Source organism: Botrytis sinoallii (genome assembly GCF_014898435.1).
Source record: "Botrytis sinoallii strain Bc 23 chromosome Unknown BSIN_017, whole genome shotgun sequence".
NCBI lineage: Eukaryota > Fungi > Ascomycota > Leotiomycetes > Helotiales > Sclerotiniaceae > Botrytis > Botrytis sinoallii.
Window position 1 is genome coordinate 773,855 of NW_024066044.1, and position 13,725 is coordinate 787,579.

The following is a 13,725-nucleotide window of genomic DNA, read 5'->3' on the forward strand; positions in this document are numbered from 1 at the left end:
AAGAACAGTGTTTCTTGAGGCGAGGAATAGTCAGAATCAACAGCGGTAGGGTTTGCAAGCTAAATGACGATTTTAGATGATAAACCTTAGATGAGGGGAATTGAAATGAATTTGAAGCTATAGCTTCATGTAGTGTGAAGAGAAGACGCATTCGAACAATAAATGAATGGATGGACGGATGGATGGATGGATAGATGGCATGTATGTGTGTATGTGTATGTGTATGTGTATGTGTATGTGTATGTGTATGTGTATGTGTATGTGTATGTGTATGTGTATGTGTATGTGTATGTGTATGTGTATGTGTATGTGTATGTGTATGTGTATGGATGACTGAATGAATGAGGTTGAAGGCTCCTCGAAACCTTTCCTTTCTCTTTTGCTGTCGAACACTCGAAATACTTGGAATTGTTTCGATTCCCTTTTGGTGAACGTTAAGATATTTCTCTTCTTCTCCTCTTTTACTCTTTTCTCTCTTTACAAGTGGGCAAGAATGGATATTATTGATCACGATAGATTTTCCCGATTAACATCCGTATGCTGAATTTTAAAGCCCCTCCCCCCTCCCTTTGAGAAACGGATAGAAAAATAGAAAGAAAAAAAACCCTGGAGGGAAAGTTCCATAGGGTGAGTTTAGCGGCTACCTTGATGTTTCGATCAATCTAGACCCTTTGGAGTGATATATTAGGTGATCAACTTACAGAACCGAGAGAATTTGACTGTGCCACAGCGGCATAAAAATTGGTCTGTCAGATGTGAAAGGAATTTTAAAGACCGAGAGGACCGAGTAAGTTAACAGATAAATACAGATAAATACCATCATTAGATGCATAGTAACTACTTGTTATATGATTCAAAACTATGTTATTTTCACAGATATAAGAAGAGAAGGCGTTAGATAGTAGCATCAAAGCGAGGGTCCTACTCGAGTATATACCTACTAACAAATTGACCAGGAACCGAAGCAACCCCTTCATCAGTAACAAAACGATGAAACCCCATCCAATACCAACTCCAGAGCCTACAGAGCATGGAAAATTCTACATTGGCTACTCTATCTAGTGTGTCTAGTACAAGGAACATGCTAGAATTCATATATGGCCGATATGGACCGAGGCTTTTTCCAAGAGAAAGCAAAATCTATCAATGTGATAGATATTCGTGCTCAACGCGAGGACAACACGTTGTTCCCTTAATTTGATATGCAACGCCACAGTAATACGATCCAATTCAGTATCCAAACTTCAATCAGCACCTGCAATGGATGATCTGAACTGCCGGCGCTGGAGCGGCGTAGCCCTAAGACGCTAATTACAGATTGAGTACCTACACAAGGGCCAAAAAGTATTCTCTGATTTGGTTTTGTCTATTTTCGATTGTAGTTTTTGATCTTTCACCATCACTCTCTTTCAATTACTGTACCACATGTTTAGCATGTGATCCAATGCCCTCTCATTCCTCTACTCATCCTGTATCCAAACCATAAGACGCTATTGAATAAGAATCAGGTCATAATTGCATTTTTGGCTTCAAAATTAGCGTAACGGTCTATTCAACGCTCTTCAGGCACATGGATGCACCTCGCACTGAGCACTATTTATGAGGCTGGCAGGTGTCGCCCAAGCTACCTAGCACCCAGCTAAATATCTAGGTATGTGCAGGAGAAAAAAGCTAGGGGTGTTGAGCTGCACTGCAATGTCTATCTATTAGTCCACTAGTCTTTGATGGGCCCATGGGGTCTCGTATTAAGAAGAATTGGCTATAAAGATACCTAGACATCAAGAGGATCAGAATGCTAGAATGGTTTTCTTTCCCAATTCGAATTACAGTACTCGTACTGTATTCCTATTCCTGTATTCCTAGTATTCCTAGCATGGGGAGTTCCTATTAGAATATAATATTCGCGGTTCGGTTTTTCCTTCCCAGTGCTTTTCTCCAGATTGCATAAGGAGTGCAAACGGACGTGTGGTCCCATACATGCCGATCCATGACTTGGCATTCCTTATCGATGAAGGGATTTCTTATCAGTTCATCAGCGCTTGGTTGTGTTTCCTCTCGTTGGTGGGTGTACGGATTGAGGGGTAGCTAAAGAAAAAGAGCGTTGAGTTAGAAGGTGCTGTGCATCAGAAAAAACTTCATCGTGATTCCGGTTAATATCAATACATCAAGCCACGCTAGTATCTTAAAATATGAAATCCATTTTAGACGATGAAGGATTAGGTACTTAAATAGTCTATGATTGGTTTTGATAATCACTTTGACGGAATACTTGAATCTCGAAATATGATTGGAGAGTACCATTTCATGAAGATAGCTTCATCAGGTGACGACATACTCACGAGCAACTCCCTATGCTACTTGTTAACTTTACAACCCATAGTTGGGGCAAGTTGTTTGAAAAGGTTGTATTGGGTTCAATTTTTTCAACATAAATGAGTCAAGTCAATGAGTTATTGGAGACAGAACCCATGTCCTGAGCAATCTTCAGTTCAACTCGTTGATGCTTTTTAGGCAACCATAACCTATGCATGTGTGACAACGGCACAGCATGAGTCGTCTATGATATAAGTCCACCGAAATGGGCGTTCTACTCTTTTATCCTTCTCTGACACCCTCTCTTCCACCTTCTTTCACACACTTCATTACGCAGCACTGATATGGGAATTTATCTCTCAAGAATACTAACAACGAACATCAAAACCTCAGCCCAATAGACCATAGTTCAACTATGGATAACCAGACCAGGAATAACCACTTTACCTTCGACTTTACCACTCCTGCCAGTGATCTAGCCTCGCAACTCCCCACTCCACCTCCAAGAAACATCCATCTCAAACCCACTACTCCCCGCCTCCAACTTCTCTCTCCATTCTATTCCGGCGTCATCCCAGCCGAAATACGCTCCCTGATTTTCTCCTACGTTCTCACTCCCACTCCAATCCCAAACACAGACTACGACCCCAACACCAATTACGCACGCCCAGGCTTCACATGCCGCACAAAACTGCACCTCTCCCTCCTCCGAACATGTCGACGCATCTACCTCGAAACCTACCACCTCCCCTCGACATCCATCCCCCACGTATTCTGGCACGCGCGACATCCCCCCTCCGCTAAGCCTCCCCGCAGCGAACACTCCTATTTCCCCCGGCTCCCAGACTACCAGCTCGCGCTCCTCAGATCCATCCATCTCCACACCCAACTCTACTGGCTCCAAGATTTCCTCCGTCCCCTCACTTCCGCACACTATCTCCAAAACATCACCCATCTCAAACTCACCATCCGAAGAGGCGACTGGTGGTGGAATGAGCGAAACGAAGCTCTAGCCATCAATCCCTACCGCGGCAATGCCGATCTCGCCAGCATGCGCGGAGACATGGAGCGCTCGCGCCGCGGCGAGGCGCCCGCCTGGCAAGCTGGGAAATGGGGCGCGTCGCTTGCGGGATTCCCGCAGCTCGAGGTGCTAGAGATGGAGTTTGAGACGAGCGAGGAGAAGAGAGAGGAGTTGAAAATGATTGTGGAGTGGGCCCGGACGTGGGAATTTCCGATGGGAAAAAGAGGTGTCTTGAGTACGCGTAAATATACAAATGCGCGTGCGGGGGATGAAGCTGCAAAGGGTGAGTTGGGGGATGTGAAGATGTGAGAGTGGAGAGGTAAGGTGGTGCATTGGAGTGAAGTCTGTCCCTATTGTGTGGGCAATGCTTGTCAGCGGACGGAACCTGCGAAAGGGAAGAATGGGGATAAGTGTCGGGAAAGAAAAGATTTGATGGAGAGGGGAGAAGGTCCTATGTTGGTTGTTATGGAGTTGAAATGGAAATTAAGAGGTCATCCAGTGGGTGAAGAGAGCAATGGATTGGTTGAAGAAGAGGACGATGACCAAATGGTGGATTTGGATGAGAGTAGTGATGATGACGACGAGATGGACTGGGGAGAGGAGGATGAGGATTAAATGAAGAATGCCAGGATCGTGATGAAGGTTGGAATGGGCCTTCATACAAACCTATCAGTGCACAAGGAACTCTTTTAAAATAAAAGTTCCTTGAACTAACGGCATTATAGGCGTCTGTAAGGAAGAAGCGCTTGTGAGATGATCACAATACTACATCAAGGACAAATGTGAGCGAAGAGTATAACAAGTACCTGGTTGAGTCTTTGGAGTATCTCAGTACATCCATAGCAAGCCAATATATCAAATTTGATTGAAACTTATATTCCTAGTCACAGACGCAAATCGCATTATTTAAAAACAGCAACCACCCCCTTCATCACCACTAACATCCACTCCCCAGCATTCCCTCCACTCCATCCTTCGCAACCATACTACACGTCCCCGTCGCATTCGCCGCCGTCACATTCTGCGCATAGGCGACCATGAAATCCTCAAACTCAATTCCATAGCACGGATACACCTTACTACAACTAACACTCGCCGTTCTGTTTCCTTTCGCACCAGTCAAATATCCCGTGAAATTGCGGAACGTGATGTCGGAGATGAGAAACTTGGAAGTGCCGGCGTAGGAACCGTTGTTTCCAGAATCCTGGGAGATGCCGGCTGCGATGGCGGCGCCTTCGATGTGGAAGTTTTCGAAGAGGAGAGAGCTTACGTTACCCCTGGATTTGGGTGTTAGTTTAGGGGGAAGAGATGAGGGGAGGGGAGGAAACATACCAGCCGCCGCCTCGGGGGAGACCTGCACTTTCGTATCCGCTTTGTGGAGCTTGGAAACCTATCCATGTTTTGATGTATGCGGTGTTGTGCATGTCAAGATTGTAGGAGATGATATTAACGTCTTTTACAGTAACGTTTACGACGGACGAGTCTTCGACGTATTGACCGAGAGAACCAATTGCGATTCCGTTGCCGCCGTGGCATGTGACCTATTTGTTCAGATCAGTTATGTGGTTATGAGTTAGATTGTAGAGGTAGAAGTGGGATCAGAGGATATGAATCGAATCAATCGATGAAGAGAGGGGTAGGTACATTTTGAACCCAAATATTATAAGATCTTGGTTTAATGGCAATACAATCGTCGCCTCCCTGATACCAGAAATTGGTTAATTTGACGTTGTTCGCATCCATAGTATCAAAGCCATCGGTATTCTGGACCCAGTTCGTTCCATATGGTACTTTTAAGGCGGTCGAGTTGGCGAGCATATCGTTAAACCACATATTAGTACCGTTCATGATGTTGATTGCCCAGAGAGGAGAATCCTTTATCGAAACTTAATTTCCGGAAAGTGTTGTTAGCTTGATGATCATGTATCGGAAGAGCAGAAGAGAATAAAGGTGACATACAATGTTCGACGAACACCTCACTAACATTCCAGAAGACAAAAGGCATAGGTCGTCCTGGCTGCGTAACTGCTTTCTCGGCATTGTACCAAGCATTTCCATTACCATTGATACCACCAGTACTTTTTCCATTAATATGAATACGATCTCCTGTAAAGACAACACCAGCAGCGTGATTTTGGAATGCGACGGGATAGGAATTATTTCGCCAATATGTGAGATTATCCGACAACTGTCCGATCGTTAGCACACCTCTCGTGAGTGGAAGATAGCCCAAACATACAGTCCAAATTCCTTGCCAATCAATCGTTACATCGTAAATTATTGGGTTTAATCTTGTCGCGATCCAATACTCTTTGTTTTTGGGAAATACGACGGTTCCGCCATGATTACAATCTGTAAATGCCTTGAGGATTTGAGGAGTATCGTCTGTATGGTTTCCGAGGGGATGAACCGTGCAAGTCTTATGATTGCTACGGGGAGGAGCGGGAACAACATCAGAGCCACGATGTCCTTTCGCAGCTATGAGGGAGGAGAAAAGTGCTATTGTTGAAGCAATTATGAGACGCATCTTGGGCGAGAGAATGAGCCGAGCAATGATATGGAATCTCACAATTTGAGAGCTTCAATGTGTATACAATATTTTAGAATTGAAAACGGAGAAAAACCATCAAAAAAAAGATTTCCAAGAGTAGAAAGACAGGCAAAAGTATACAGATGAAGACATTTTAAGAATATATACAAACATTTTCCGCATACTGAATGACGGTGTGTTGCATTAATCCGTGAGATCCATCCCTCTCCTAAGGAAAGCAATATAAACAAGCTCCTCAATTGGAGGCAAAATTCTTTTCAGGAACCTTAACTCATTCATCAGATTGCCACATCGAGAAGCTTTCCCCATGTTTTCCAGCTTGGAAGAGGGGTCCTGATGGTGATCGTCATCTGGGGTAAAAGAAATGTTCTTGCGGATTCGGGCAATGATGCACCGAATGTGGGGTTTCTTGTCTCTGGGTGATTCAAAGTCAATTTGGTCAATGATCACCGCTCATTTGTAATGTGATATCTGAAGTATGAGATATTGAAGCTATTCCCAAACATGAGAAGATAGTTTTGGCTTGAAAGTCGTATCTTGTTGATTTATAGTTGGGTAGGTAGGTCGGTAGGTAGATGATGGTACTAATATTAGTGCCAGAGGTGGTTTTGGTGGGATGTAATCACCCCACCATAAGCTTTGAATTGTTCAATTGAAGCTTCAATCAATGCGTCATCCATCAACTTTCACAACGAACTAAGAGCCAACTGCCAAAATCTCGCCACTTGTTGTGTCCATAAAGCTACGATATATATTTATCTAGTATCCATCTCAACCGTCAACGACTCGAAATCAATCTTTCAAAATAGCTTCCAAAGCCTCTGCCCGACTTTTGCGTCTCGCTCGCACAATGTCTACATCAACCACCACTCCAGCATCCATCGGTCAAGCTCCATGGCGTCCTCTTTTCCTTTCCCATCTCTCCAAGATGGATTCCCCGGAATTTGTTCTCTCATCATTACAGCCAAGCAATGACAAGGACTCTCCTACTCCTTATCTTCCTCGAGCTCGTTACTGCATCTACAGAGGAATGTGGGCCGAGCTTCCAGAGAACAAACACAACGATGCTCCTATGAATGATCGAGTTTACGAGAGTGATCTTCCAACTTTTACCACAGATGTGCGTATGGAGAAGGTCCCCCAATTTTTTGCTAGTTCACAGGGTCATGGAGAGGTAGAACAGAGTCAGGGTAGTGGTGGTGGTGGACCTGTCGAAGCAGTTTTCTGGATCAAAGAAGTCATGACTCAATGGAGAGTGAAGGGAGAGGCTTATATCGTAGGTCAAGACATTGAAGGGAGTGGTCAAGAATCAAGTGGAACACGAACTGTAAAGACAAAGATTGGAGAGAGAATGAGAGTTGTGAAGGAAGATGGAAAAGAAGGTTGGAGTTGGGGAAAAGAACTTACTGCACACTTTGGCAACATCAGCCCGGGAATGAGAGGTAAAGAAAATGTAGACATTAGATGAACACTGTGACTAACTTTCAATCTATAGGCTCTTTCAAAAATCCTATACCTGGAACACCCGTTTCGCAGCCACCAAGCGATCCAAATTGGAAATTGGGTCAAAAAGTCACTGATTTGAATGATGAAGCTTCCAGAAAGAATTTCAGGGTTGTGATTATCAAACCTGTGGAGATCGAACAACTTGATTTGAGTGAACCTGATAAAGCAAGGAGATGGAGATTTACTTACGTCGGCCCCGATGGAGATGCTGGAAAGGGAGAAGAGATTATTGGGGAATGGAAGAAGGAAGAGCTTTGGCCATAAATTATCAAGTAGAGCTCCGACTCGACAAAATGGCAATGCGGCAGATGCAAAGCTGTAATAAAAATTTCAATTCAAGCCTTCCTTTTTTCTTCCTCCTTCCTTAAAACTCCATGGAGATCATAATTATCTAAACCTTGGCTTCCTGCGGTTGGTGGTTGGTGGTTGGGTACGAAACACAATACCTCGCAAAACAGCGGTAAGTTTGCCGCACACAACTTGAATGCTCGTAAGCTTTCACATCAACCAGGATTTTCGTACTGCCTAACTAATTCCAGTTCATTTAAGTATCATTTCCCACCATTTCCACCCATGTATCAAACACTTGAGTGGCTTTCTCATAATCCATGCATCAAAAAAAGCGATGGCGGCCGTTTTCTGCATAAAGCACGTGTGACAAGGAACGGGAAGAGTCAGACTAGGTAAAAATCTCTCGTCTTCCCCTGCTGGCCCTGTCCTGGTCAATAGACTAAAAAAAAACTAAAAACCAAAAGCCACGAGACACGATGGTGACATTAATGCTTCTAGTCTAATTCTCGAAATGCCTCACCGTCTGAAAATGAACCGGATCGGGTAGAATTGATTCCCCGGGAGGGGTAGAGGAGATGATAGGAAGCCCTATATTGGCAGAGCTTTTTACTCCGTGTATTCTGTAGTCTCTAATGGAGAAAACTTTTTGAATGCATTAGAGTGAGATGGACTCATTTCTCGACACAGGGTAGCTAGCTATCATGTAGTGGGATTCATTATTCAGGTAGATCAACATAACACTGTATTGCGGCTAAAGGAACATACATTCTCACATCCCTAGGTGATTATGTTGTTAAAAGAGTATAGTCTCGTATAAAAGCCCGAATAGTAGCTAGGTATTCTCCCGCTTTCAAAAGAAGTTTGGTGATTTATTCTCCGCGTGAGATCTAACGAGGGGTTGTTTACTAGATAGGAATTTTGCAACGTATTAATGACGAGGGGGGTATAAACAGAAAGACAGGAAGTGTACGAACACAAAGTAGGTAGGAATACGATGACAACAAAGTTCCGAGGTAAATAACAAAAGCAACAATTTTTCAAACTATAGATGCAGTAAAAGACGAAGAGGGAAATGGAGGCTGGGAAGGGTTTGGTCAGGGTCGAAGACCTATCAGAGAGATTTGACATGATATTTGAACATCTATTTCTCGAATAGGGAACTCTTCTCGTCCACATTAACACGGCAGGATTGTTTGGATAACACGATTAACAGTTGCTCTGAAAAAAAAAAAAAAAAAAAAAAAAGGTTGGTTGCAAGGACTGAATACCTATCAGAAGAAACAGATTATCAATCCTCGAAAGGCAAGTAAGTTCCTATACCATAAGAAAACTATCTTCTTCATCCACACTGGCACCGCAGCAGAACCCATAACAAACGATATCAGTTCGTCTGCACTTTCCCGAGGTATAAGTTACATACACAGTAATCTGGATCTATCGGGTTGTTGTCAAGGTACCGACAGCTTGGTTGGAATGAAAAAGTGATACGATTTTGAAGGAAATAACCACTCGGTGAACTTCTTTTGCTCTGTTGCGTTGTATCATTACGTGTTCTGTGACATTCTTTGATTTCCCATTTTCGTATTCCCCATACGAAATACATGAAACTTGATGTGCGTTCTGAAGACTGATCACGATTCACAATGAAGCTTCAGGGAAGATATTGTCTTGTAAGAGCTCTAACGGCTCGTGCCGTGTGTTTCCTCCAATTATAATTTCTCATGCTGTTTCTTATTCTTCTTTTTGCAGGAAGTACCCTCGTACCTCCGTTGTGTTTCAATATTGTTTGCTAATTAAGTATAGAAAATGGAAATGAATTGGATGATTCGCTTATTGATTTCTGACACTGACAATGAACTTGAATAATGAAGGGGTCCACAGTCCACAGTCCACGCCATTTCGTTGAAGACGGCTTATCACTTCCTCTGCCCTTGATTCCATTCATCTACACCCTACCATACATTTCATACCACACCCACCAACCACACTTATACATACTCTCCAGGTCGGTCTGCATCGATGTAAGAAAAAAAAGTAAAATTGATTGAACAAAACAAAACATCACACAACACCTTCTCACTATCCTATGTAAGGTTACAAGTAAGTTGAACTATAGTTTCATGCAATAATATTCTTATAGATATAGGTCGGTATCCGCATCCTCTTATAATCGCCTGTTCAAACTTGCATGCAAGTAGTATGAGCAGTTAGTCCGATATACATATTGGATACTCCGTATCTATATCCTTCATTTACAGATCACGCTCCTGGTTAATAAAGTCCTTCGGGTCTTGTAATTGAAGCAAAGAGATCAGAATCACTCTACTTCATCTCCTCTCCTATACTCCGCGCAAAGAGTCGCACGCATTGTCCAGCTGTTTATTTACTTATTCCCCATAATGACGCAGTGATGATGGTACTAGTATGATGTCCATTGACTTCCTGAACTACTGACCTCGAAGCTTTCAATCCTCGAATCAGACAAAATATATTCTCTACCACAACCAATACACTCCAAATAATACTATCCACACTCAAAACGCTTTTACCATATCATTTTTAACTTACATTGATCTAAATTCATCATGACGACATTTTCGACATTGGATGCGTTGACGAGTCTAACCCAATCCATACCGGATTGGAACAAACGACTAGACGACTTAAACGGCCAAATAGCTTTACGACAAATCGAGCTTGCCCGCTTGACAGATCACAAACCTGCACGCTCCGTGAAAAACAAAGGTTCCACCGAGTCACTACGACCCAAAGATGGCGAAGAAGGCATCACCGAATCCGAAAAGCCCAAGCAAGCCCCCTCATCTCCCATCGGCTCCCCCAAATCCGCACAAAATGGTTTCTCCTCCGAAGCCCGCCCCAATTCCCCATCCGTAGCTCGAGCTGCTGCTGCCGCCGCCCTCGAATACAATCAGTCCCCCTCTGAAGCAGCCCCCCAATCGCCCGAGCCCCTTACTCCGCGAGCATCTCCCAACGCTCTAACTCGGCAATCCTCGCAACCTACACCTCCCACGGAACCCCTCCCACGAGCCCCCGCCGTCCTTCGAAAACGCAAAACGGAATCCCTCGCATCGGGAAACTCCCACGCCCCAAAATACAGAACCAGATCCATGATCATAGTATACTACGACAGCGCGGTCCAGACGGCTTTTGAAGAACTCGTCAAATTTGTGAGCGGCAATCGGAACGCCATGCGAAAGGGGAAAATGGCCGCCAAAATGGCCGAAATGAGACGAGCTGCCGAAATGGAAGCCGAAGAAGAAGAAAGCGATAACGAATCCGAATCCGAAGCGTCAAAAGTATTGGGCAGTGCGTTGCTCAAGCCTTCGTTGCAACCTCACGCGGGCGCGGACTCCACTTCCAATGGCGCAAATGGAGATGCGCGCGCGGGAGCCAAACTCAAATTCCCATCTTCGCGAAAGATGAGTTCGACGCGCGACCGCAAGAATATTGGAAATACGATGAATGTGTTACGAGGGTATCGTCGAGCCGGTGGGGGAATCGAGGGAGCGGGAGGAAACTCCCCAGATATTTTTGATGAATTGGATAAGGGACTTGAATGGTGTCAGGGACAGTGCGAACACGCTGCTCACCAATTCCTGCGCGATGGAGAGTGCAGTACGGAGATTGAGAATATTAAAAGGAGGTTGGGAGAAGTGAAGGAGATTGCGGAGAGGAAGATTGAGAGGTTGAGAGCCGAGGAGGCGTTGCTGCAAGTGGAAGTGGAAAAGAAGAATGAAAATGATGGTTCGAAAGAGCATCCAGATGGCAATGGATCGAAATCTCTTCCAGCCATAACTCCTGTCTCGAATGGACCGGTGGAGTTGGAGGTGGATGATGCGATGGAAGTAGACGATGACGATGACGATGATGATAATGACGGGTTTGATCCGAGGAAATTGATCTTTAAGCGATCCGGGGACAGGATATAGGATGTCCTGAACACACGGACTTGCATGTTGAATTTCTCTCGAAACAATTGGAGTTGTAATTTTGGAAACCCACGCTTTGGAGTGAGAACTTCTGGATTGAGAATCGGGGGGCTTGGCGTAAAGATTGCTTTTCTTTACCGATCGCATGGAATATATGGCGTGAAAAAGTATGGAGATAGGATTGCAAAAGTTGGGCATTTTCAATGGTGTGTACCTTTGTAGTATGGATAGTCTAGATCTGAGGCTTGGGATATATATATGTATAGTCTAGTGAGTTGGATGGATAGACCTGGTGAATATGTGAACGGCTATAGTCATTCTTTTGGATTGGCATTGGGATCATGGATGGAAGAGTCATTGAGCTTTTGCAGAAATAAGAAGGGCGTTGAATATATCTAATATATCTAATATATCTAATATATCTAATATATCTAATATATCAATCTCATTAATCATATTATATCACGTTTCACTTCATCTTTTGGAATAATTGGTTCTTGTCCAGTAGGTTCTTGTGCAATAGAGCAGGGCAATGCTCATTCATCTATTCTTATACGTGTATACCATTCGTGGTATCATACACGAGGTCTGTTGGTAGCTACGTGATTTGTTATCTCTTAACTTCCATACACCCTAATGTTCTCCTCTCAATTGTGCAATTTATCGTTTGGGTTGCTTGTACACTTTATCTAATGATAGCTCCAGCCAAAGACTTGACCTTGCAAACACCACCACTCACAGTAACCAATTTTCCAACGCTAGTCTTGGCATCCTCTCCTTCCTTACTCAACTCCTTTACAACACCCGCGTCAAAAGCAGCTTCTAAATCTGCAGTTGTGGTGAAACCAGGTTGGATCATCTCCCAAACCTTCTTCTTTGGGTTCAAAACACCCTCGGGTTCTCCCTGCCATCCCTCGAAGAAAACTCGCTCACCAGCCTTTGCTTCAGCTGGAGGAGTAACGAGTTCGACTGGGCCGGCGTGGTGATCTTCTTCTCCTTCCTTGAGTCTGGGAGAGGCGGCTAAGACCATGGCGCATGATTTAATACCACGCATCTTGACGGGTTTGAGATTGCACACAACTACTACCTTGCGACCTTGCATTTCCTCGAGAGGAACGAGACCATTAAGACCAGAGCAGACAGTTCGCACAACTTGTCCTTCGTATTCAGATGTATCATCGGTTCCGGGCTTGTCACCCATAGCAATGGTGGAGACAAATAGAGAGTCGGCCTCGGGATGCTTGATCGCTTTGAGGATGTGTCCAACACGGAGATCGATCAAACATGGAGAAAGAGGGGCAGATGGAGCAGGAGCCTTTTGAGGTTTGGGAGCCTTCTCTTTCTTCTCCTTCTTTTGTCTGGGAAATTGTGGTTGTTCGCCAGTGACAGCAGCAACAATTGTATCTTTTGCCTCTGCAACCTTCTCGGCGACTTGAGCTACAACTCCCTTGTCGCTCTTTTCCTTGGTTCGATCTGCCAACTCCTTTTGTTCACCTCCTGCGGCGGCAGCAGCAGCGGCAGCTTTCTCCTTCTTCAATCGCTCCTTCTCGGCCTTGGCATCAACAGGAGGCTTAACATATAAGATCTCCTCAGCATCAACCTTAACTTTCTTCTCTTCCTCAATGTTTAGTCCAAAAATCGGCGAATTCTGCACAAAATCCACATGGCGCACAATATTAGGATGGCCCTTCTCACCCGTTCGTTCCTCGCTGCTCCATTTTGCGACCTGCGGTGCCAAACTCTCGTAGATAGCGATATCGGCAGACGAAGGCTTGGAGCCGAGCAGAGTGGTGCGAGATGCTAAATGAGTGTTGAGAGAATCGAGGAGAGAGGGGGTTTCGGAGCTGGAGGTCTTGAGGCGCTCAGAAGTGAGCGTCCATTGCTTGAGCTCGGTTTCCTCGGCGGGTGTGTATTTGATGGAGGAGAAGCTGGCCATGGTTCTGAAGAATTGGGTGTTTGCCCTGCTGATGGCGCGGGTGATGAGGCGTGGAGAATACAGTTTGGAAATTGGTTTGGAGGGGTTGAGAGAGTGGTTTGTTGCGGTTGTTTTTTGAGTCATTCGTCAAGGGAAATTTCTATTTTACCCCACCATT

At 44.5% G+C, this 13,725-nt stretch overlaps 5 protein-coding genes across 5 annotated transcripts; 3 read left to right on the forward strand and 2 right to left on the reverse strand.

The window, feature by feature from the left end:
- Positions 1-2,728: 2,728 nt before the first annotated feature.
- Positions 2,729-3,949, forward strand: EAF02_008911 (uncharacterized protein; the record flags this gene model as incomplete). Its single annotated transcript, XM_038904959.1, has 2 exons — positions 2,729-3,617; positions 3,729-3,949. The coding sequence occupies 2 exons, from the start codon at positions 2,729-2,731 to the stop codon at positions 3,947-3,949; spliced, it is 1,110 nt and encodes a 369-aa protein (XP_038755369.1).
- A 141-nt stretch (positions 3,950-4,090) lies between these two features.
- EAF02_008912 (uncharacterized protein) lies at positions 4,091-6,205 on the reverse strand. The gene is made up of 5 exons (XM_038904960.1): positions 5,574-6,205; positions 5,294-5,522; positions 4,979-5,220; positions 4,667-4,875; positions 4,091-4,611 (listed from the first exon to the last, which is right to left on the reverse strand). The coding sequence occupies exons 1-5, from the start codon at positions 5,859-5,861 to the stop codon at positions 4,272-4,274; spliced, it is 1,308 nt and encodes a 435-aa protein (XP_038755370.1). The 5' UTR covers positions 5,862-6,205; the 3' UTR covers positions 4,091-4,271.
- Positions 6,206-6,354: 149 nt separating this feature from the next.
- Positions 6,355-8,423, forward strand: EAF02_008913 (uncharacterized protein). Its single transcript, XM_038904961.1, has 4 exons — positions 6,355-7,327; positions 7,381-7,881; positions 7,931-8,074; positions 8,181-8,423. The coding sequence occupies exons 1-2, from the start codon at positions 6,736-6,738 to the stop codon at positions 7,653-7,655; spliced, it is 867 nt and encodes a 288-aa protein (XP_038755371.1). The 5' UTR covers positions 6,355-6,735; the 3' UTR covers positions 7,656-7,881; positions 7,931-8,074; positions 8,181-8,423.
- A 1,844-nt stretch (positions 8,424-10,267) lies between these two features.
- On the forward strand, positions 10,268-11,632 carry EAF02_008914 (uncharacterized protein; the record flags this gene model as incomplete). The annotated part of the gene is made up of 1 exon (XM_038904962.1): positions 10,268-11,632. One exon carries the CDS (start codon positions 10,268-10,270, stop codon positions 11,630-11,632), a length of 1,365 nt encoding a protein of 454 aa, XP_038755372.1.
- A 685-nt stretch (positions 11,633-12,317) lies between these two features.
- EAF02_008915 (uncharacterized protein) lies at positions 12,318-13,568 on the reverse strand (the record flags this gene model as incomplete). The annotated part of the gene is made up of 1 exon (XM_038904963.1): positions 12,318-13,568. The coding sequence occupies one exon, from the start codon at positions 13,566-13,568 to the stop codon at positions 12,318-12,320; it is 1,251 nt and encodes a 416-aa protein (XP_038755373.1).
- Between the last annotated feature and the right edge of the window lie 157 nt (positions 13,569-13,725).

Bases quoted from the DNA above. Each gene is read 5' to 3' on its own strand.
- EAF02_008912 (XM_038904960.1), bottom strand. From the start codon at position 5,861: ATGCGTCTCATAATTGCTTCAACAATAGCACTTTTCTCCTCCCTCATA. The intron at 4,876-4,978 runs GTACCTACCCCT...CTGAACAAATAG, and splicing joins ATAATATTTGGGTTCAAAAT to GTCACATGCCACGGCGGCAA. The intron at 4,612-4,666 runs GTATGTTTCCTC...ACCCAAATCCAG, and splicing joins CTCCCCCGAGGCGGCGGCTG to GGGTAACGTAAGCTCTCTCC.
- EAF02_008913 (XM_038904961.1), top strand. From the start codon at position 6,736: ATGTCTACATCAACCACCACTCCAGCATCCATCGGTCAAGCTCCATGG. The intron at 7,328-7,380 runs GTAAAGAAAATG...TTCAATCTATAG, and splicing joins CATCAGCCCGGGAATGAGAG to GCTCTTTCAAAAATCCTATA.